At 43.4% G+C, this 24,880-nt stretch overlaps 1 protein-coding gene across 2 annotated transcripts in view; it reads left to right on the forward strand.

The window, feature by feature from the left end:
- Nucleotides 1–24,880, forward strand: part of NXN (nucleoredoxin) — a 153,754-nt gene that overhangs the window by 61,050 nt on the left and 67,824 nt on the right. The window contains exon 1 of one of the 2 annotated variants that reach the window (XM_055321380.1): nucleotides 9,592–9,660. The exons of the other annotated variant lie outside the window; for it this stretch is intronic. Within the exon in view, the coding sequence (XP_055177355.1) occupies nucleotides 9,625–9,660 (36 nt within the window). The 5' untranslated portion in view covers nucleotides 9,592–9,624. Of the gene's footprint in view, nucleotides 1–9,591; nucleotides 9,661–24,880 lie in introns of those variants that run through there. 2 annotated transcript variants of the gene reach the window in all.

Raw genomic sequence — 24,880 nt, forward strand, 5'->3', positions numbered from 1 at the left:
TGGATAATACACAGTGTTGGCAAGGATGTGGAAAGGCAGGTCCTCGTGTGGTTAGAGGGAGTGTAAACTGATACACTTCCCTTGGCAGTGTCACTCAGAATTAAAATGTGAATCATATCATCTGGGCGCCTGGGTGGCTCAGTTGGTTAAGTATCTAACTCTTGATATCTGTTCAGGTCTCCATCTTCGGGTCATGAGTTCAAGCCCCACCTTGAAAGATAGATAGATAGATAGATAGATAGATAGATAGATAGATAGATAGATAGATAAAATATGTATTATCTCTGACCTACCAATTCAATTTCTGGGAATTTACCCAACAGAATTTACAGATGTAAACAAAGATGTCTGTACAAAGATACTCGTTATAGCAATATTTGCATTTCAGATGTGAAACAATGTAAATGCCTATGATTAGAAGACTGGTTGAGTAAATTATGAAAAGATTTACCATTAGTGCTGTGTAGGGAGTACTTATATGTAGTCTCTGTGTCCAGTGTCAGCTTACAGTCTTTCAGCTCCAAATTCATCCTTCATTGCCTGATCTAGGAAAGTGGATCTGTTCCCTTCAAATATTTCTGTGTTGCTAGGTGAAAGGTAATAAATTGATACCTTGCTTTTTTAAAGCAAGGGGGCGGGGAGATATTTATGCTTATATAAATATGCACATGCATGAACATCTTCTGGAAGCGACATAAAAAGATGTTGAGAGGTGTTACCTCTTAGGGTAAGGCTGAGACTGGGGGAGACATACTCACTGACATTTCTTACCATGTAGCATGTTTGTTTTTCTAGTTAGAGAAGACCATAAAACTTTGGTAAGATGCTAAGGAAAAAAAAAAAAACAGGCTTGCATCAATGGAGAAACAGACTGTTCCTAGCTGGAAATGTGAAATATTGTAAAGATGTCATGTAATCAAAATTAATTTATAGACTTAATACAGTCATGGTAAAGAAAAAAAATCTCAAGGTGGAGGCAGGGCATGGTTTTTATCGTTAAGAAGCTTAGAGTATGGTTTGGGAGACAGAAACATAATGTTCACAGAAAATGCCTTGAACAGTTATAAAGCAGTATATCAAGTGCAAAGCAATAAAATTGAATACATATGTATTGTGGGAACTTGGAGTCCTTTGAGAGAATAGACAGAATGGACTTAATCAGCAAAGGATAGTTTAAAAAGAAAAAAAAAGCTTACAAAAGATAAGCTGTAACGAGAAGGAATCTTTCTTAAAGTCCATATTCTCCCCACACCCCCAAAATCAAAACTCCCTCTCCCAAAGCTGTCTTTGTCTAGGGAGGGAATTCTTTCCCTAATGTATTTTTTTAAAAAAAATTTTACTATTCATTTCATGGAGAGAGAAAGAGCACAAGCAAGGGGAGCAGCAGGCAGAGGGGAAGGAGAAGCAGGCTCCCCACAGAGCAGGGAGCCCAATGCAGGGCTCAGTCCCAGGCCCTGAGATCATGACCTGAGCCCAAGGCAGATGCTCAACTGACTGTGCCACCCAGGCGTCCCTCCGCAGTGTATTTTGTATTGCAAAGACCTATGTGAGAAAGTCTATGAACTGCCGCATTCCTTGTTCTGCCGCTGAATAAAGTGGCCCAAATTCCTCTACATTTTCACTTTTGAGTTTGCAAATGACTGAAAATTAAGTAATCAAGGACAGAGGGGATTGGGTTGAATGTACAAGGAGTACAATTGCTTGAAGAATCTGGAAACAATACTGACTGCATTTGTTGGCATTCATCGAAGCAATAATGCTGTATGTAGAAAGTATGTTGTTTAAGAAAAAAAGTCATCAGTTCTGAGTATTTGCTGCAATTGAACTCTAACTTGGAACTGATGATAAATTCTAAAAACAAAACAAAAAAAAAACAGTATAATGCGCTGGGAGCTTTAAAAAAAATTCTCACAACATTTGGAAAACATTTTATCATCTGTATGCCAGTTACAAAAATTAGAATTTAAGTCATAGATTGTTTGATTTGGGTGTGACATATTATCCCAACCTAGAACTGGATAGAATTTTTTTTAAAAATATTTTATTTATTTATTCATGAGAGACAGAGAGAGAGAGAGGGAGGCAGAGACACAGGCAGAGGGGAGAAGCAGGCTCCATGCAGGGAGCCCGATGTGGGACTGGATCCCAGGACTCTAGGATCATGCCCTGGGCTGAAGGCAGGTGCTAAACTGCTGAGCCACCCAGGGATCCCCTGGATAGAACTTTTATAGATAAAACAATTGCTTTTATAGGTCTTCATGAAATCTTAATGGTGAATGGGTAAAATGACTCTTAAGATTTTTTCCCTGACAAATAAATTGCCTATATGTTGGGAGTATTTCATGATGATTCCTTTGGGGTTTTTATTTATTTTAAAGATTTTGTTTTTAAGTAATCTCTACATTTAGCATGGGGCTCAAACTCATGACCCCGAGATCAAGAGTCATAGGCTCCACTGACTGAGCTGGCCAGGCGCCTGAATGGTGATTCTTTTGTAATATGAGTAGGAAATAGAAATAGGTATTAAGGGAGATCTCACTTGATAACATTTCTTAAGGTATATTATCTATTGTATGCCATTTCCCATTAGCTGGCTTATCAGCATCAATTATATGGTTAAGATTCATTTCCTTTGAAACACAAGTTTATGAAGTCTCCGTTTTTTATCACTTGTGAAGCTCCAGCAGAAATAAAGAAATGGTGTCTTGTGGTTAGCCCGGGTGGCTCAGCGGTTTAGTGCCTGCCTTCAGCCCAGGGTCTGATCCTGGAGACCCGGGATCGAGTCCCACATCGGGCTCCTTGCATGGAGCCTGCTTCTCTCTCTGCCTGTGCCTCTGCTTCTCTCTCTCTCTCCCTCATGAGTAAATAAATAAAATCTTAAAAAAAAAAAAAAGGGTGTCTTGTGAATAGTCAAAGGTTGTCAGGGTTTTGGTGGCTTTACTGTTTTTCTAATCAGTGCAGTTCAGTCAAAATGTTATAATGAGACTTTATTCTTTTTTTTTTTTATAGTCATAGACCTTCCTTTTTTTTTTTTAATTTTTATTTACTTATGATAGGCACACAGTGAGAGAGAGAGGCAGAGGGAGAAGCAGGCTCCATGTACCGGGAGCCTGATGTGGGATTCGATCTCGAATCTCCAGGATTGCGCCCTGGGCCAAAGGCAGGTGCTAAACTGCTGCGCCACCCAGGAATCCCAATGAGACTTTATTCTAAAGGCACATCAGTATCTACCTGTTTGGTGTCACTGAAAAACTAATACAGAATCTACTAATCTGTTCTTCCCAGAGTAGAAAAATCAGAAAAGGACACTGTGTAACGTTTGGGTTTATGAGCATTTGTAATTTCACATTTTGCCATGTTTTGAGATTAAAACTGAGAAACAAACAAACAACTGAGAAACAAGACCAAGTTTCTCTTTTTTAAAGATTTTATCCATTCATTTGAGAGAGAGTGCATGAGCAGGTGGAGGGAGAAGCAGACCCCCCTCTGAGCAGGGAGCCCGATGTGGGGCTCCATTGCAGGACTCCAGAATCATGACCTGAGCTGAAGGCAGATGCTCAGTCAACTGAGCCACCCAGGTGCCCCCCAAATTTCTTTTATTGTCATTTAAATAATCTTAACCTAAAAGAAGATATCAAGATGTGTTCTCTTACTTTTAGGACAGATTACTGGCAGGACATGTATTTTTTAAAAGCCCTAATTTTGGCTTCAGGATTTCTTTTTCTTTTTCTTTTTTTTTTTTTTTAATGTGAGGAGTTCTTTTTAAACGTAAAAGGTTACATAGATTCCCTCATATCATAGCAATCATACTTATGAGTTTTGGGTTCGTAGATGATTTTTGGTGCTCAAGTGGATGGAATGACCCTGACACTCCTATTTGGGCACCACTGCCACGTACTATTCAGATTTAACCACTGTGACTTTAATCCAGAGGTTTAGAACATGGGTTTTTGAAATAGCCAAATTGGGCTCTAGAGTAGAAAAATCAGGGGTCAGAATTGAAACTGTTGTTCCTTTTTGGTGCATTCCCACTATGAGCAAGCTCTGGAACACTCAAGACAATAAGTTATTATGATTCATTTTGTTTCAGGATATTAACACCTTTTCTCTTGGTACCTTTAGGTACAAAAGCAGAAATGCCTTTGCTTAGGAGCTGCTGGTATCTGTAGGGGTGGCCTGGGTGGTAGAAGAGAGAAATCACAGGTCGGTGGGCAGACAGCTACTACTGTGTCTGATGAGGCTGAAGTCAGCTAGTGTGGTTGAAGGTCAGCTTTGATATACAGTTCAGCAAGTGTGAAAACAACAAAACGGATAATCTACTTTCAGCAGAGGATCTTCCTTTTTTTTTTTTTTTTTGCCTCTCAGTATATTTTGTAGTTATTTATGAAAGTGGAAGTGTCTGAAGACATGCTTATGTCAGCTTGAGAATACTACAGATCTGATACCTGAACCCCCAACCCCAGAACATTACTATGAGCAGTAGAAGAACCTGGTGAAGTTTGGGTGGACCCAGGATTTCCCAAAACTCACTTGGGCATGCAGCCCCTGCCTGCTCCCCCTTCTCCTTAATGAAATGACTGGAAACATCATGAAGAACACACTTTGGGAAAGGTTGATCTTAAATATAATCTAGGCTTCAGAAACTGGGCGCTTTTATGGCTTAGCTGTAAAGTAGGGATGCTGTCATGGAGGGCATCCATGACCACTGCGGAGTTTGGCATTCTGTGTCTTCATGGAAGGGTGCCAATACCAAGCACTGCAGATGGCTTTTGCAAAGAAGGATTTGTTCTCTGCCTACAGTTAATTCTCAAAAGACAGAAGCTTTTTCTGGTTTCTCTTTATGGAAATAATTCTTCAAAAAATAAGTAGTACTCAATCACTCTAATCGCTACTCAAGGCTTGCATTATTGTCTGCATTATCATAACAGTAGGATGAGGAGGAGCTTCTAGCAAGCTTTTGTTCAATTATCAAGAAATATTTAGACAACAGCTCCCTTCTATACTTAAAATATTATTTCTAACCACTCAAATTCACAGATAATTTGTGAAAACTCTTACAAGAGTCAGGAGACTGGAAGAAAGGGAACAAGATGGGGTGAATATGATGTGGAGAGTGGATGTTCTCCATCTTTGTTCACTAGTTCTGGACATGTTTTCTGAATTGTCTAATTCTCTTGGAGTCAAGGCTTGTTCCCTCTAGAATTTGCTGACCAGTGATGTATTCCTGTTTTTAAAGCAAGGTCTTCATTTTAATAACTATCTAAATATGCCTTAGAAATTATGGGATTTTTCTCATAAAGTAGGTTTATGGTCTGGTACCATTGCTAGGGGATTATTGATATGCATTTCTTACTGTTTACATATGCCTCCCAAAAGGAAGGGCAGCTGTGTGCAAAATGTTTATAAACTGAAGACAAGGGATCCCTGGGTGGCGCAGCGGTTTAGCGCCTGCCTTTGGCCCAGGGCGCGATCCTGGAGACCCGGGATCGAATCCCACGTCGGGCTCTCGGTGCATGGAGCCTGCTTCTCCCTCTGCCTATGTCTCTGCCTCTCTCTCTCTCTCTCACTGTGTGCCTATCATAAATAAAAAAAAAAAATTATAAACTGAAGACAAGAATGCTATTGATCTGTAAGGATGATCTGTTCTCTTCCAGGAGTTATAATAACAACAATTAGTATTTGCATAGCACTGTACAAAGCACTTTCGTAAATGTTACAGCATATGATCCTTACAGCAGCCCTGTAAGGGAAGTCTAAGGGCATTTTCATCCCCATTTACATTTGATGAAACTAAAGCTTAGGAAAGTTAAGATTACTTGCCCAGAGTCATTTCAAAAATGGCTCTAAGAAATCTTTTATGTTTTTATTTTATTTTTTCTTAAAGATTTTATTTATTTATTCATGAGAGAGAGAGAGAGGAGAGAGAGAGAGGCAGAGACACAGGCAGAGAGAGAAGCAGGCTCCGTTTAGGGAGCCGGACGCGGGACTCGATCCCAGGTCTCCAGGATCAGACCCTGGGCTGAAGGCAGTGCTAAACCGCTGAGCCACCCCGGCTGCCCTTATTTTATTTTTTAAAGATTTTATTTATTTATTCATGACAGAAAGACAGAGACACAGGCAGAGGGAGAAGCAGGCTCCACGCAAGGATCCCGCGACTCCGGGATCATGCCCAGAGCCGAAGGCAGATGCTCAACTGCTGAGCCACTCAGGCGTCCCTTTAAGAAATCTTTTAAAAACATAGTATGTATTTATTATTTACAGGCCAGTCATTCAGAAATACCCAAATTAGCAGCTGGAACTCTGGGCTGTTCTTAGTGATACTAATTCCTGGAGCCATATAGTGTCCATATGGTAGCCACCAGCCTCATGTGGCTGTTGAGCACCTGAAATTGAAATGTGCTGTGTTTGAAGTGCATTCTGGATTTCAATGACTAAATATGGAAAAAAGAATGTAAAATATCTCATTAATATTCATTTACATTGATTATATGTTGAAATGATAATATTTCATATATATTGAGTTAAAATATATTGAGATTAATTTCACCTGTCTCTTTTTAATGGGATTGGTAGGAAATTTAAAATTATATAGGTGGTTCACATTATATTTCTATTGGACAGCAGTGGTGAGAACCATTTTACATGGTTTGCAAAAGTATAATTTGTGTCTCACACAAATAATATGCCTTTATGTTTCACTAGCATTCTGGTATGTAACGGTGCCCTTCACTTTTGGGGGAAACTTCTCTGTTTTGATGGCTACTTTAAGAAGCTTATAATTTTGTAATTTTATTTTATTTTATTTTATTTTATTTATTTTTTATTTTTTTTTTTTTTATTTATGATAGTCACAGAGAGAGAGAGGCAGAGACACAGGCAGAGGGAGAAGCAGGCTCCATGCACCGGGAGCCCGACGTGGGATTCGATCCCAGGTCTCCAGGATCGCGCCCTGGGCCAAAGGCAGGCACCAAACCGCTGCGCCACCCAGGGATCCCTAATTTTGTAATTTTAATAAAATTTCTGTGTTTTTTTTTTAATTTTATTTATGATAGTCACACAGAGAGAGAGAGAGGCAGAGACACACAGGCAGAGGGAGAAGCAGGCTTCATGCACCGGAAGCCTGATGTGGGATTCGATCCCGGGCCTCCAGGATCGTGCCCTGGGCCAAAGGCAGGCGCCAAACCGCTGCGCCACCCAGGGATCCCAATTTCTGTGTTTTTAATGATACCACCTTCCAGGAAAGGTTTGATCCATTGGCACTGTACTTTTTTGGGATCCGTGGTGCTCTGAGAGTGAGTGTGAGTTTGTGTGTGAGCATACACATACATGTATGCATGTGCTTATGTGTGACCAGGAGAGAAGGGAAGAGGAAGATGGGAAACAGATCCTCCAGGGGCCTTTGCCAAACTGCAAGAATCAGATTCTTGAAGGGTGGGGAATAAAGATTTGGATACTCCACCTTCCTCCCTTTCCCCTTAAGGAAATCCAGCCCTGTGGGTAAGTCCCTGTTACTGTTGGGAATGTTCTGAGTTAGGGCAGGGAAAAAGGCTGAAAATCACATTAGAGAGAAACACTTTATAGCTCTTGACTCCTAGTAGAAAAGAGACCATTGGGAAACATTTTTCTTTATGGGTCTTTTCTGATTTGTTGTCTCCCTTCCTCTTGTCCCCGTTGGCTATGGGATATTATAAAAGTGGAGCCTATTGTTAATTGGAGGGAAGGCCAAAGTCGTGGGCAGCCCATAGGTGCCTTTCTGCACTGCCAAGCCCCGCATACAATGTGCTCCCCACACATGGCCTGCTTGCCAGTCCTTCCCCAGGCTTCGTGGGCCTTCCAGGATAACTGTTACATCAGCAGATGTTGCTAGGCATGTACCGACAGAGTTTGCTCTCATTCAGCCTAATTATTAAGATTCTTGGCAGGAATTCTACGTGAATCACCTCCAAAAAAAATTTGCATTAAAGTTAATGCTACAAAGTCTGACTTCAGCCCACAAAACTGAGAAAACGAAGTCTGGAAATGTGGCCTTAACCCTTCCCTGTCCACAACAGCCTAGTGACTTTTCCCCTAGAGGAGCATGCATTTTATTAAGAACCTGTGTTTGTTGGGGGCAGGGTAGGGAGGTGCTTCTGAGGGGTCACTCCAGAAGGAAGTTATTCTGATTTTTAAATTAAGGCAGCCGTCAGGCCCTCTGGCTATGGAATTCAACATCTTGGGTTTGAATCCTGCTAAGCCGCTTACAGATTGTATGACTTTGGGGCAGTTTCCCCAGCCTTTCTGAACCTTAAAGTTCCATCTGGAAAATGGGGATAATGATGCCTCAAAGAGTTATAGGTACTAAATGAACTGTTGTATGTAATTCTTAAAGCAGAATGGAAGAGGCAAGCACCTAACAACCGACCTTGGCTGCTGTTGTTAACTGTCATTATTGTAATCATTCCTCGCATGAACCTTTTCGGATAGCAGCACACAATGTTGAAATGGTAGGAGAAGCAAGCATGTAATGGTGCTTTTTCTGTTTCTCTTCACTTTCCTCTCTTACTTCCTTGTAAACATGCCTGGGGGAAAGAAAACAAGCCCTAGAGAGCCTGTGGCAATTGCCACTGAATGACCTGACTTCTGGGGTACGGGGCAGGGTGAGATGGCCTGGGAGGCAGCTTGCTTCATGGAGACTTCTTTTTCATCCCTGCCGTCTCCCTGATCCATCTGTGCTGCCTCTCCATAGTTATGCTTAGGACCTTTGCTGTGATTTGGGGGCTTCAGAAAGACCTTCTGATGCCTTCTGCTTGAAGGCTGAGGATATCAGAGGTTGCTAGTGGAACATACATTTTTTTTTTCCTATTACTGCTATGGTTTTTAAGAGTAATAGCGCTAACGTTGATTTGTGTCGGGGTTGGATCACACATACTTGTTCTTTTTTTTTTTTTTTTTTAAGATTTTATTTATTTATTCATGAGAGACACACAGAGAGAGGCAGAGACACAGGCAGAGGGAGAAGCAGGTTCCCTGTGGGGAGCCTGATCCCGGGTCTCCAGGATCACGCCCTGGGGTGAAGGCGGCACTAAACCACTGAGCCACCCGGCACTAAACCACTGAGCCACCCGGGCTGCCCCACATACTTGTTCCTATGTGTGTGTGAAGAGTGGTAAGACTGGTGAGAGGTAGGAGGTGAGTAGTAATACTTTCCCTTGGTTTCAGGTTCAGCTGAAACTTGTCAGCTGGAGTAAACAGCCTGGGGCGGGGTGGTGGTGGTGGTGGTGGTGGTGGTTTGGGGGAATTGTGACCATGGAGGGGCTGAAACCTCCTACTAGTGTCACTGTCCAGCTGACAGATGGGACTGCATCAGGCTACATTTAAACTCCCAAATCGAGAGGGGGAGCTTTTCATGACGAGTGTTTCCAGGACAAAATCCAGTTGATTGAGATTGAGCTAATGTTTATTGAGTGCCTGCAGCTTGCCAGGCATTGTGCTGGTTTTAACTGACAAAGTGTCCTTTAATCCTAGGACTGCTGTGTAAGGTAGGTGCCAGCGAGGAAGCTGGAGGTCAAGTCACAGTGGAAGTCGGGGCAGAACTGGGGGGTGAGACCAGCTTTCCTGTTTCCCAGGTTAGGGTTCCTCCTTGGCATGCACTGCACAGAGAAGAAAGGAGCCAACATTTCAGTAAGTGTCCACTTCTGCTTTAGGTATCATAGCCCCTCCTTCCAAATCCTGGAATTTGGAGAGGCTAAGTGGGTGCAAATTTGAATGCATGCTTGCCTTCCTGAAGTCCTTGCTTCTTCCTTGAAACCACTCTACTTCTCAGAAGATGCTTCTTCTTCTTTTTTAAGATTTTATTTATTTATTAGGGAGAGCATGAGCGGGTGGGGGGGGGGCAGAGGGAGAGGGAGGCACAGATTCCCCGTTGAGGGGAGAGCCCCGATGTGGGGCTCATAACCTGAGCTAAAGGCAGATGCTTAACCAACTGAGCCATCTAGGCACCCCTTAGAAGTTGGGCTTCTAGCCCAACAGATTGGGTCATTTTTAAATATCTGTACAGAACAGCCCTGAGCTTTTGAATATTGCAGACTTTTCTTTCTTGAAAAAGGCAGACCATTTTTGCCCTCTTCTTTATAGGTGTTGGCTTTTGAGTGGTTTTTGGCCTTCTAATAAAGCTAAAGTTTAGGCCCAGTCCCAGTGGTAAGAATGAAAAATTAATGTCATTCATTTTTTTTCCTCTTAAACTAGTAGATCCCTTTCGCCTATAAATAAACTCACCACCTCCATGCCTGCTCAGGGCATGGTCCTAGGGTCCTGGGATTGAGTCCCTCGTCAGGCTCCCCACAGGGAGCCTGCTTCTCCCTCTGCCTATGTCTCTGCCTCTCTCTGTGTGTCTCATGAATAAATAGATAAGATCTTTAAAAAAAAAAAAGTAAGAAAGAAAAAGCTAAGCCCTGATGCTGCAGCATTGATTTTTCACCCAGCTGGGCATTCGAGGGTGGGAACAGTCCTTACTTACCTCTGCCTCCTTTCCCAAAAGCATTCAAGTTCCCTGGTGAGCCTGGCTTGGGCTTGCCTGGGACCTGCCAGGAGCTGAAGGTTGTTTTCTTTCTCCCACAGGAAATAATTTTCCTGGGCATGGCAGCCCTGGGTTGCCAATCCCTTGCATTCATGAAAGCTCACACATGTGTGACAGTGGCACTATTGTTGGGTGTGCTGGAGTTCCCATTACAGATCCTGTGTTTATCTGCTGTAGGGATTTTTCTGCGAGGCATAATTTAAACAGTGAGGCATACAAAGTCACTACTGGTTTGGGGAAGAAAAAAAAAATATTCTCTGATAGAGACGACTGAGGCAGGGGTGAGCTGCTCTTGGGGCACACACTGTGGGAAAGCCTCAGTCAGTTGTGGTAGCCTGGGCTGTTTGGTCCTTTTTATTGTCTTGAAGGTCTGGAGACGCTGAGAGGTCTCTTGGTAAGGGTTTGAGGGAGTCTTGAACTGGATGAGAAGCTCTGGTTACCAGGAACAGCTCTCTCCATAAAAACAAATGTCAATTCCATAGAAACTTCCATGTGCTAGGGTTGGTGAGATGAAATGGCTTAATAAGTGTTTAGATTCAGTTAAAAGTGAAGTTGAGGTACAAATTTAAATTATAGCAGAAACCATCTAATAAGCATATCCTTAAATGACATGGGGCTAGGGGCGCAGATCTTGTGTGCTGTCAAAATTCCATGTATAACTTTTGACTCTGCAAAAAACTTGACTACCAACAGACTACTATTGACTGGAAGCCTTACCAATAACATCAATAGTTTACTGGCACATACTTGGTGTGTTATACATATTGTATACTGTGTCCTTACAATAAAGTAAGCTACAGAGAAGAAAATGTTATTAAGGACATCATAAGGAAGAGAGACTACACTTTCAAAACCATACTGTAACAAATCCATGTGTAAGTGAGCCTGTGCTGTTCAGACCTGTGTTGTTCAGGGGTCACTAGTACTGTGTGCCAGGTACCAGATTAAGTGCTGGATGCCCACGATCCTCTTTGAGTCTCCCAACGGCTCTGGGAGGTAGAAGAGTAATTCTTAAGGCCTATTTTACCAAAAGGTTCAACCTTGGAAGAAATGGACAGCGTACAGGAAAATGAATGGTGTTGGGAAAGCTCTGGTCTTTTGGAGCCTGGCAGTAGCCCTTCAGCAGCTTAGGAATGCTGGGTAGTGCCCTTTGTCCCCTTGGAGGGCACTCCAAGTGTTTCCCCGGTGTGTGCATTACCATCTCTCATTTTTCTGGCTCTCTGGGGAGCCTCCTTTCTTGTTCTTTCTTTTAGAGAAGATGGACTGTTAAGGGAAGAGATGACAGGATAAGAGGAGAGGAAGGAAATGGGGCCACAGGTGAAAGGGGTAGTCAGAACTCAAGGCTGCAAGGGGGTGGTGGCGTTCATGGTTCAGGTACATGTGTGCACTGCTGTCAGCCAACTGGATGTGAACTTCATATTGTCACATCTCATTATGCCTTCTGGGGGGCACACAGAGCAGAAGGTGGTATACATGGGTCCCTCTTCCCATGGTACCCCTGCCCACAGCCCTCAGAAACACTGCGGCAGAGCTGTGGCAGTTGCCACCTGGAGGACTCGGAGTGGGATTGAGGGGGGCAGGACTTAGATATTGCCTTTGGCAGTTTGGAAGCCTAATGCCCTTATTCCTTACCTCAAGCTGCTGTGCTGTAGATCAGTCTTGATAAAGGGAAAACTAAGGAAGGTGTTCTTACCAAAGACTGCTCATAATGGCCCAGGTGCTCTCTTTGAGGCCAGGAGAGGAGGATTGGGTCCCTCTTTCTAGGTTCTGCCTGAACTTTCTTCAGAGATTTACTCACTTTCTCCCCCAATAAGATGATTCTCAGGAGGAGTCTCTGCAACCCATGTACCCTCAGAAAACTCACATTTTCCATCTCCATCCCGAAGCGTGACAAAATACAACTAGACTGGTCAGTTCACTCAAGGCACTCAGCCTGCCCCCTGCAGCAGTGGTTCTCACCTGGAGCAGTTTTGCCCTAGAAGGACATATGGCAGTGTATAGAGGCTTTTAAAAAAATTTTTTTAATTAAAATTTTTTTGTGATTCTTTTTTTTAAACCCATTTTGACCATCCCTTTACCCTCTCACCCTTTCTGGCAACCATTAGTTTGTTCTCTGTATTTATGGGTTTGTTAACGAACTTTATTTTTTAGAACAGTTTTAGGTTTATAGAAAAATTTAGCAGTGAGTTCTCATACACCCCTTGCTTCCCCTCAGTTTCCTCCATTATTAACATCTTATGTTAGTGTGGTACATTTGTTACAAATGATGAGCCAATATTGATCCATTATTACTAACTAAAGTCCATTGTTTATTCATTTAAAAGATTTTATTTTATTTATTTATTCATGTGACATACAGAGAGAGGCAGAGATACAGGCAGAGGGAGAAGCAGCCTCCATGCAGGGAGCCCGACATGGGACTCGATCCCAGGTCTCCAGGATCATGCCCCAGGCTGAAGGCAGACAGTAAACCACTGAGCCACCTGGGCTGCCCAAGTCCATAGTTTGCATTAGGGTTCATTCTTTGTGTTGTACATTCTGTGTGTTTTTGACAAATGCATAATACATGTACCCGCTGTTACAGTATCACACAAAATAATTTCTCTGCTCTAAAAATCCCCTGTGCCTCCTGGAGACTTTTTTTTTTAAAGTTTATTTATTTATTCATGAGAGAGACACAGAGAGAAGCAGGCTCCATGCAGGGAGCCCGACGTGGGACTCGATCCCAGGACACCAGGATCACGTCTGGGCCGAAGGCAGCTGCTCAACCACTGAGCCACCCAGGCGTCCCTCCTGTGCCTTCTGGAGACATTTTTGATTGTTGCAACTGGGTGGATATTACTGGCATCTAATGAGTAGAGGCCAGGGATGCTGCCAAATATTCTCTAATGCACAAGGCAGTACCTCAACAAAATGTCAGTAGTGCCAGGCAGCCCCAGATGGCTCAGTGGTGTAGCACCACCGTCAGCCTGGGGAGTGATCCTGGAGTCCCGGGATCGAGTCCTACATCGGGCTCCCAGCATGGAGCCTGCTTTTCCCTCTGCCTGTGTCTCTGCCTCTCTCTCGAATAAATAAATAAAATCTTAAAAAAAAAAAAAATGTCAGTAGTGCCACCATTGGGATACCTTCTGTACAGACCCTTGTGCGGGTCTGGTTGTGTGTGGGGTGGGGGTGGGGATGGGCTTGAGAGGTTGGATGGCCGGAGGCCTACAGTGGGCGAAAAGAGGCAGCTGGGAGGGTTTGGAAAGCTTGGGGAGAGAATGAACTGTAACTTGCAGGCAGCATTCCAGCCATAATCCCTACACACATTCCTTTAACTCTCACCCTCTTAAATTCAAACCCTGAGGTCTGAGTCCAATTAAAATGCCAAAAATTATAATTATTGGGTTGTGCATGGTGGGGTTAGCTTAGGTTACTCTCCAGTGGAATGCAGTCCTTGATCTATCCAGAACTAAAAGCCCAGGTCTTGGGTTCAGATCCCATGCGTTTAAGCAACACAGTTACTTTTCTCAACTGCCTCAGTTTCCTCTTCTGAAAAGGAAGACAGTTGTCTTCCTGTCTCAATTTAGAGTGTCTTTATGAGTTGTTCTCTGCAGTGTACACTATTAGCTTTTGTGATGCCAGTGTTGTGTTATGGGCAGCAGGACATGCTTTTAAAGACCTAATCAATTAAAAACTTCCAAGCAGTAGCATTTTTATACTGGAACAGGCTTATGTGGACGTTGAGGTTTGCAGATGAAGGTGGCAAGCTACAAGAAGGTTAAAGATGAGATTAAAGATGAGGTTTGTGGGTGCCTGCATGGCTCAAGACAGTTAAGCATCTGCCTTTGGTCATGATCTCCGGTCCTAGGATTGAGGGGAGCCTGCTTTTCCCTCTCCCTCTACCACCCCCGGGGTTGTGCTCTCTCTCTTGCACTCTCTCCCTCTCTTTGTCTCTCTCTCAAGACAAAATTAAAAACGTAAAGACAAGAGATTTGGTAAGGGAAAAATCCAAGCTATCAAAGTCAGTGGTTCTTGAAAATGGTGGTGGTGGTGGGGTTACACTCATGAAGTGGGTGGTGTAGCTTGCATCAGCCTGCAGACCTCTCATGGCTCCATAAATCTTGTCAAGTGGGAGCAAGGACTTTATTCCCCTGATAGGCATGGGAGGAGAATCCAAAAACCAAACTCACTCCCCTACAGAATGTAAATATGGATAAAGAGAAATACTCCTTTTCATAAATTGCCTCCTCTACCTTTATCTTCCTGAAGTCATAAAACCCCAAATGTAACCAGAAAAATGATGTTGTGAAAAACATTTTCCTTTGTGGATGCATCTTCCGGCTGGAGAGGGAAAAGCTTTGCAGTTTTATTAAAACGTTAATTATCTCCCACCTGCTGGTACTTTGTGATGTTCAGAGGGAAAGGGCTAATTGAGAACCACATTTGATGTTCATGGGAGTTGCTGGGTTCTTTCCTTTTCTTAAAAGGGATTTGTTCTTAATCAAGTTTATTTCATAACAAGTAGGTCCAGACCCTGCATTCACATTTGCATTTTTGACACTGTTAAATTAAGATCTTTTACATATGAGGTGTCAACTTTTGTTGTTTTGAATTTAAGGTCTTAGTAAATTTGGACCTTAGTTTTGGGGCATTTTTTCCTTAGACGAATGGGAGGGATCATGAACTGGCCGCGCTCCTGCATGTTCTTTGTGAGTGAGGGTACATTTTGTGCGGCAAATCCAGGGAGAGCAAAGACAAAAGCATTCTGGTACTTTGTTCCTCACTCTGAAGTATAATAAGTATCATGAGCTGTGAGATCCATGAAGTCCATGGACTCTGAAGTATCTGTGGCTTTAAACTTGAAACCCTAGGCACCACACTCATTTTGCATCCTGCAGCCCCCCAGGATTAACCCGTCTGCATTTCTCACTTCTCTCCACCTTTCCACCATCTTTTTGGCTTGAATGGCAGAATCACTCCAGCTCTCAGGGCTCAGAGCTTTTTAGTGCATGGCAACAACAGTCACTTCACCGCTTAGTAAGCATTTAGCATGCGGGGGACTGGGCTTAGTGCCCTGCCTTCTCATTGAGTCCTCCAAGGAGGCAAGGGTCGTGTTGCTGGTGGGTGAAGGAGCTGAGATCTGAGTCTGTTTCCTGATCAGCACAAGCCCTTAGCCACAAGGCTGTGGTGTTTTCTCTTTGTGCTCTGAGAATTAGAAAGACTCCCAACTTTCTGAGTCTGGCATTTGGAGTGGGCCAGTCAGTATATGTGCAAGTTCCAAGGTATCTAAAAAGTCCTCAGGCATCCCAGCTGTAGTTATTCTCTGTGACTGATAATCATCGTTGTCTGAAGACGTTAGAGCACACTAGTTTTTAAAGGTTTTTAAAATCTTGTTGAACCGTCCTCTGTTTTGAGATGTAGAGTATCCCCTCTCCTTTTTTTTTCTCCATTAAAAGCTCCTTAAGCCCGGTGTTCTGTCCTGTTCTGCACTACTGTGATACCTGCGCTACATCCCTTGGGTGTGGTGTGAATCCAAGTGGAAGGGAAAGGAACACTTGACGAGCACACACTATGTATGTGCCAGCTGCTTTCTGAACATAGATTATCTTTTCTAGTTGTCTCAACAACCTAGGTAATAGTTACTGATTGTGAGCAAGGAAACTGAGGCTTGGGGAGGCTAGCAGACTTGCTCTGAACCTTACGGCTCCTGGGCTGGAACAGAACAAGGGTTTGAACCCAGGCCTGCATGCCACCAAAGCCCATCCTCTTTCACCCTATATACTTCCTTTCCATTGAATGGGAATTGGGTTTAATGGAATTAGTTACTTTTACTTAGGGAAAAGGAGGTAGAGAAGTCTCGTAGAAACACATGGAAAACCTTTCTTCCCCCCCCCCCCCCCCAAGCCAAAGGGGCCATTACAGTAAAGAGGGTTTATTTACATCAAGTGAATGGAAAAACTGGGTCATGTCACTGCCAGGAGCCTGCATTTCTGTTTAATTGGGTAGCACACAGTTTCTTTGTGTTTGTTTACCTCGTGGCTACTTCTAACAACATGGATTCTTTTCTTGGCCTCTTCACTTGGGGAGAGGTAAGCTGTAGAATTTTAGTCGAAGGAGAAAAAGACTGAAATGGCTGGGATTTGGAAAAACTCCACTATGCGGTGCAAAAAAAGAAGTGCATTTGTTGACTTTGATGACAAGAACATATGAATGGGGGCACCTGGGTGGTTCAATCTGTTATGTGTCTGCCTTTGGCTTAGGTCTGATCCCAGGGTCTTGGGATCAAGCCCTGAGTCAGGCTCCCTGCTCAGTGGGAAGTCTACTACTCCCTCTCCCTCTGCCCCTACCACCTCTTGTGTTCTCTTTCTGTCAAATAAATTAATAACATCTTTAAAAAAAAAAGAGCATGTGAATGACATTCTGCGTCACACCCCTCAGAATCACACACAGCCTGGTTACTGCAGAACTTTGCACACATCCTCTTCTCCCTTACCCCGTGAATCCTTCACCCCTGTGGTCTCTTCCCTGGGAGAGTACTGGCCCGTCTATCAAGTGTTTATTGAGCTCCTACTAGATAAAAGTTTGTTGTATCCAGATTGTCAGGCAAAAATGTTAGAATAAATGTTAGAATAAGATCAAGGCATTTTTCCGTTTGATTTAATTCTAAATCAAACGGAAAAGGTTCAGAGCAGGATCGAAGTACCCAGAGGAGTAAGAGCTGTTCTTTCTAGATACCTTCTTTATGTCATGTCATTCAGGATCACTGGAAAGGATTTTGATCCACTTTCTAGAACTGAAACTTTCAGGATTCAGCAGTTTCCCTTAAAAGAAGAGCTTTAAAAGTCATTGTAGAATTGGGACTTTATTTCCTGCCCCTTCTTCCTTTTGTCCTGCTGATGTCCCATACCCCCCCCCCCCCCCCCCCCCCCCCCCCCCCCCGCCAAATCTCTGGCTCTTGTCTCACCACAGTGACTTTTGGTAGCTTAGCAACATAGATTCTCATGTAGCAAAGCCTCCTGTGAACTGCTGGCCCTCCCAAGAAAAAATCATGTGGAAGTGTCTGGTATCCAGCAGAATACATCTCCTTGGACTAAATATTTCTTTGGCTTGGTAAGGGCAAAGCCCTTCTAGTCCAGCCCGGATGTGAAGAGACATTCTGCTTGCTTTATTTATTGATTTTCTAAAGCCAAAGCAATGTTAGCAGAGCCAAGAATAATGTTGGAGAGATTCTGTACAAGAACATACCTTTGCATTGTTGCTGGATGGGAATCCAGTCTGCCTTACACTTGGGACCCGGGAGTTTTGGTTGGAGAAATCCTGTACCAGGATCAGAATGTGATGGGTCCCGAATGCAGAGCCTTTTACTTCTGATGGGCTCCACCTCATGCCAGCCTCCTCTGCCTTTTCTGTGTGGTTCTGTGCAAGGGTTTTGAGCTGTATTTAGAGCCTTTGTTCAAATTTCCCCAAGAGACCTCAAAAGCATCATAGTCCTCAGGTGGGCACAGAGCCTGTCTCCAGAATGGGGCATGTACAAACAGATTAGGGTAAGGCCATTTTTTTAAAAAAAGATTTTATTTATTTATGAGAGATGCACAGAGAGAGGCAGAGACATAGGCAGAGGGAGAAGCAGGCTCCCTGTGGGGAACCCGATGCGGGACTTGATCCCAGGACTCCGGGATCATGACCTGAGCCAAAGGCAGATGCTCAACCACTGAGCCACCCAGGTGTCCCTCCCCAGGGAAGGCCATTTAATTGCAGAGACCATTTCTGGCTGAGAAACTGAACGGGAGAAATGGAAGACCAGAAGTAGGATACACTATGGAATCCTTCACCCTTTTTACTGCCAGTCTCCTGCTCAGACGTGCACGTCTGTTAATATGTTCACCATCCAAGGCTTGCCTGATCATTATGGGACCTGTCATCCTGCCAGACCCCTTTCCTGCATCTCTCTCCCTTGTACCAGTCCATCCCACCTGGGAAACCTGGGTTAGGACTGCTTTGTCTTAGATACCACTCTTCCCCCTAAAATGGCTCTTGCCAGATCATGTGCTCAGACAGATTCCTCTTTCATGCGTTTCTCGTCATTCTTCCTTGTCCTCAGCTCTATATCTAAGGGGAAAAAAACCCCTCAAGATAATAATAAATGACAGATTCTAATACTTCATTTTTTATTGTGTCTAGAAATCACAAGACAGGTAGGTGGACCACCCAGGCCACCTGTGTTTGACTATTACTAAGGTGAGGTCAACCAGCTGTCTGCTGGGAGTTTCAATTTACCAAATTACTTTGTGCAGTAGATTAATTAGATGTGAGTGTATGGAAACCATGTTTTTGATCTTTAGTTCCCTGGATGCTAGACTAGTTTTTGGGATATAGCTGCTAAAGAACTGTTTGTTCATATTCTAGAAATGAGTTTTACCAGGACATCCACAGGCGGTGAGACACTTGGGATCAGACATCAGCTCAGGCTAGTTTCTGAATTCGCAGGGGCCATGCATCCCTGTTCTGGTATCTGATCGTTTCTTTTCCATCCAGGATGCTGCATTGCTGCATTTCCCTGTTCTCTGGCGTCTAGAAAACCAAATTAGGAACTAGATTTGTTAGAAAGGTAGGTGGATGGCAAGATGGAGAGATAGTTCCTTCCACCTATTCCCAGCTCAACCCTTCTCCTATGACCACTGAATTTCTTTCCCCTGACAGTGCCAGGCACACTTCCAGAACTTGCTTTTGTGCGCCCTGATTTTCTCTGTTCTTTGCTCACCACGCCTCACATCATGTTCATGGTACTACCCCCCCCCCCCCCCCGCCCAGTCTTTCTTTAGATGTGCTCATCTCATTGACTAGGCCAAGGTCCTGTGGTCTTGCTGCCCCATCTCTGTACTTTGCATTGTATAGGACAGTTCTCTCTAAACTCTCCACCAAGCCGCCTTGCCTTGGTGCTTATCTTTATGGGAATTTCTGGTTCTCCTGGTGGTGTGCCCCCTTTTTGGGGAGAATTCTGGAAAGGTCTTCTCATGGATGATCTGTCTTGGGAGGAGATTTTAGTTTCTTAGCACAGGACGTTTATGGCCAGCTTTTTTCTTTCTTTAGCCTCAGGTCATGAAGGTGATGTGGGAGGGATTGCAAGCTGTGGGTGTCATGGAAATTTGAAGCCCATGCTGGTTGAACTCCAAGAACAAAGTCTACTTTTACAATAGCCAGCAAGCTGGCTCCTGTCTGCCGAGTTCAGGGAGAGAAGAGGAGAGGCCTTGCTGCGAACAGGGTGGTTGCCTGTGTGAGAAATTGAGATTTAGCCAGAGCCAGCCAGGTCCCTCATCAAAATCAGCTTTCTTCTTCCTCCAGCTTCTTCCTACCTTCTGGCCTGATCAGCACAATGCTTGCATGTGTTGGTGTGAAGAAAGAAGAAATAAGGAGGAAAACAGAAAACCAGTCCTTTTTTCTTCCACTTAAAATTAAGAGTTTTAGATTCTATGATCTGATGTCTCGGACACATGGAGGGGGAGGAGGCTGGGTCCTCTGCCTAGAGTTCTTTCCCTTACTCCTCCCTTCCTCAGGAGAGATGGAACCACCCACCCACCAGTTTTCTGCTCCGTGCTCCATGGCCTGGCTTTGGGGACCACGGTGGCTTCTGTCTCATGGTTCCACATGGCCAGGCAGAGTCCAGCTCACTTTCCTTGTATTCTCTTGGGTTCTGCAGGCTTTGTTCTCCATGAGATTACAGCCCTATCAGCATGGTTCTCTGCTCTTTATCACATTTTGGGAGGTTGCCAATCACCTCCTCAAATCCCTAGCTGTTGATAGAGTCAACCTCGCCTTAAACAAACAGCTTCCCACAGGTATCTTCCAGGTCCTCAAGCCTTGTGGCTTCTCTTCCCTAGTTGCCTCCAGCACATCACTTATCCATCAAGACAGTATTCATGTAAAATAGTCTCTTCTCAATTCTGTTGTCTCTACCTACTAGGGGTTTGGCTTTAAATATTGTTGCTTTTTTAAGCCAGAGCCATCAGAGACTGTAAAAATATTATGATCATTTCTCTCGTTCTCCAGAAATTCTGAACAGTAAGCCTGGTTCTTCTCACCTATAAGATGAGTTTGAGTCGGTAGAAGTGTGGCACGCAGGGTGAGAAGCCAGGAGTGACTGTTGTCCAGTGGTTTGGCAACTACCTGGCCAAACAGCCCCCGCCTGGCCACCCTCCTGTCCTTACTCCTCGGCCTCAGCACAGAGTTGCAGTGAGTCTTGGGTTCCCATTCTATAAAAAGTAAACATTCATCTATATGACTGTGACTCTCAAAAACCATTGTCTCAAACCAATAACAAGGTTATTCAATTTGGCTTTCTGGGGACGCAATGTGGTGAGTGGGAAGAAGGTAGGTTTTTAGTATTAGGGTTGCTGTCTGTTCTGCCTTCACCATCCAGTGGCTCTGGCTCTTTAAACCAAGTTCCTTTGCTCTCTCTGAACCTCTGTCTTCTCATATGTAAACATGGGGCTGATCATGATGATGCTCACCTTCAGGACCGTTGCTGACATAAAATGAATCTATGCGTGTGAAGCGCTAGGACAGTGCTAGGTACACAACAGATATTTCATAAGAGGTGGTCGTAAGTAGCTGCTTGCAGTTAGAAAAGAGAGTAAGGCAGTTGAGGTGCCTGGGTGTGGGGCATGGCTTGTGACTTATTTGTGAACTGCTCTGGATCTGGATCCAGTCGGGCTTTGCCATAGCAAGCCAGGTAGAAACCTCAGCAGCTATTCTGCTTTACCTGCTTATGTTGCTTGTTGACGTAAAATGAAATAGCAACCATTCTGTGCCTTCACTTGTGTTGATATTCATTCACCAAATCAGTAAGCTAGTACCTATATTCTCCAAGTGTCTGAAAAGGTAGTCGGGAAAAATTTGAATGAAATAGCCCCTATTTACAGTTTTGTCAGTTTACACAAGACAGAAAACCAATCCTCATTATGCAGAGTGATAATTACTCTTAAATGAGCTAACATATGTAAGTGCTTGCATGCAGCTGTAACCATCTTATAAGCACATAAGCCCCACACGAGTGTAAGAAGGTGTCTGGAGGCAGAGAGCAGAGGAGGGATACCTAGGCTTGTAAGAAGAGGTGGTACTTGATCTAAGTTTTAAGGAAGAGTGGGAACTTATCAGGAGGACAGGTGTGAAGATAGAGGTAGGAGGGAAGCATGAAGGGGGAAGGTGGTAGGAAGGTGCTCTAGGCAGCTGTAACAGCTTAAGCAAAGAGTTGCTTGGTGTATGAAAGGACCTCACTCCTCTTGCTTTTCTTGCTAAGGAGTTTGGTCTTTATGCTCAGGGTGATTGAGAACAATAGAAGGAAGTTAAGCAGAAGGTTTTGTGTTTGGATGAGGATAGACTGGGTAGCTAGACTGGAAATGTCAGGGGGCAGGTGTACAAACCTGGGTCTGAACTCCAAGTAAAGCAGGTGGGATGGAGAGGAGAGGAGAGGAGAGGTAGGTTCAGGAGCGATCCGAGGAGTAACTGAGTAGAAGGAAGGAAGGAGGAAGATTGTGGACGACTCCCAGTTTGCTGGCTTGGCAAATTGGGTAGAGGGTGGTTTTTGCCATTCACCAGGACAGGGAGTAATAGCAGAGAAAGAAGGGAGGGGGGAGGTGATCACTTGTGGAAAGGTGAACATGCCCAGTAGGCAGGCACCACTTGTTCACTCTGGAGTTCTCCATTACCTACCCCTTGATGAAAAGAACAAACTTTTTTTTTTTTTTTTTAAAGCACAGATCTTAAGTGTTTAGTTCAATATGTTTGGACAACTGTTACATAAATATCATTCAAAACAAGATGTAGAGCATTTCCATCTCCCTAGAAGGTTTGCTTTTGTTCTTTTCTAGTCACCCCCCCACCTCTGTCATGTTTGGTGTTCTGTCACTGTCATTTTCTTTTGCACATTCTAGAGCTTCATATAAATGGAATCATACATATGCCTTATAATGTCTGTTGAGTTCATCTATATTGTTGCACATGTCAATAGTTTGTTCTTGGATATTGCTGAGAAGTATTCCATTGAATGAACATGGCACAGTTTCTCTTTACTTCTGCAGTTCTAGTGCCTGAGATGTGGTTTAATTTGCATTTCCTGATGATTTACAGTGTTGAACACTTTCCATTTGCTTATTGGCTATCCACCTATCTACTTTTTTGAAGTGTCTTCAAATCTTTTGCCTGTTCTTCTTCTTTTTTTTATACTGGACCACTCATTGTTGATTCTTAAGAGTTCTTTATATAGTTGGGGTACGAATCCTTTGTCAGATGTACATTTGCACAAGTTCTTTGGATTTTATACCACTTGGGTTCTACCTATCTAAAAGCATTTGAGGCATTTTCAGTTTTTTTGCAAGAAATTATAAGATGAAAGGTGCTTTAGTGATTATAGTCAGTTGTTTCAATTGTCAAAAGAGGGTATGGGGCACTGTTGCTGGCTGTGGGTTTAGGTGGGGAGTTGGAGGTGAGCAGGGCCCATGTAGGCCTAGGAGAGGCTCTGGATGTTAAGAAATATGTTCATTTGTGGTGCCAGGGAGAGTTGTTCCCAGCTATTAAACAACCAGTGTTAGAGCCTTTCCCAATAACGTATTCTTTTGTGTTATTTTTAAAACAGTGGTAAATAATGATGACTTCCAAATTTAATTTCACAGTAGAGAAAATACTATAATGAACCCTCAGAATCTACTATCCAGCCTCAGTGGTATTTCATCCAATCTCTATATACTAACTACTCCTCCCCAGTTTATTTCGAAGCAAGTCCCAGATGTCATATCATCTTTTTTTTTTTTAAGATTTTATTTATTTGAGAGAGAGAGAGAGAGAGAGAGAGAGAGAGAGAGAGAAAACGAGCAGGAGGAGGGGCAGAGGGAGAAGCAAACTCCCTGCTGAGCAGGGAGCCAGACGTGGGGCTTCAGGACCCCAAGATCATGACCGAGCCAAAGGCAGACACGTATAGACAGACTGAGCCACCCAGGCGCCCCTGTCATATCATTTCTGCCATAAATGTGTTAGAATATATTTCTAAAAGGTAAAGAATCTTCAAATACACATGCACACAACCAAATTATCATACCTTAAAAATTAATAATTCTGTAATAAAACTTTGGTTTTTTAACAGTTTTTTTGAATGGCCTTTGTCTGAATTTCGATTATCACTTCCAGAAGACAGGCTTGCTCCCCTTTCATCTGTACTAGCTCTTCTTATATATAGGTTCCCTGGGATCATATGTTTTTTAGGGTACATTCTCACATGCTCAGTCCAACTGACTTCTTCCCCTTCACTTTTTTTTCTTAAAATCTTTATGTCCGGGGGCCCGGGTGGCTCAGTTGGTTGAACATGTGATTCTTGGTTTTGGCTCAGATCGTGATCTCTGAGTCATGGGATCAGCCTGCGTCAGGCTCCACACTCAGTGGGGAGTCAAATTGGGAATCTCTCTCTCCCTCTCTTTCTGCCCTTCCCCCCCTGCTTGCTTGCTCTCTCTCTCTCATAAATCTAAAAACAACAACAACAAAAAACAAACCCCAAAAGGGGTGCCTGGGTGGCTCAGTTGGTTAAGCATACACTTTTGGTTGAGGTCATGATATCAGGGTTTGGGGATTGAGCCCCGTGTCGAACAGGGAGCCTGCTTCTCCCTCTTTCTCTGCCCTTTCCCCAGTTCCTGCTCTTTCTCACTCTCTTTCAGTAAATAAATAAAGTGTCTAAAAACAAACTCTTTATGTCCAGCACACATACATGCAGAAAGTGCATAAGACATAAATCTATGAGTTATTTTATTATAACTTCCATACAAGCTCATCTAAATCAAGAAATAGCCCTTTATCAGTCTCCGAGTCTCACATGTGTGCACCTTCCCTGGCACACCCCTCTCCTCATTCCAAAGAAACCATCATCCTGACTTTTATGGCAATCATTTCTTTGCCTCTGTGGAGAATTTTCAACCTAACTGTGCTTCCTTAAACAGTATGGTTTCGTTTTACCTATTTGGAGCTATATATAAATAGAATTATTTATTAATCTTAAAATGAAGTCGAATTTGTTAGACTTTTCATTTAAGGTTGTGTTCTTGTGTCATGAGAAGAAATCTTTCACTACCTAGAGGCTTTCATCCTAACTTTTCTCTTTTACCTTCTATCTTTCATAAGCTTATTCTTCCTTTCATTTATAGGAATCCTTTGCACTTTTCCAACCAATTTTCAATCTTACTTTTCCCAGGAAGACATTCCATAGCCATGCAGACTCCAGCCAATTGTTCTTTGTTCTAGCTTCTCACTCCCATCCATAAGGCTTCCTGATTGTTGAGAGTGTGCATTTGCTGAGCGAAACCA

This window comes from Nyctereutes procyonoides, unplaced genomic scaffold, assembly GCF_905146905.1.
Source record: "Nyctereutes procyonoides isolate TBG_1078 unplaced genomic scaffold, NYPRO_anot_genome, whole genome shotgun sequence".
In the NCBI taxonomy this organism is placed as follows: Eukaryota; Metazoa; Chordata; class Mammalia; order Carnivora; family Canidae; genus Nyctereutes; species Nyctereutes procyonoides.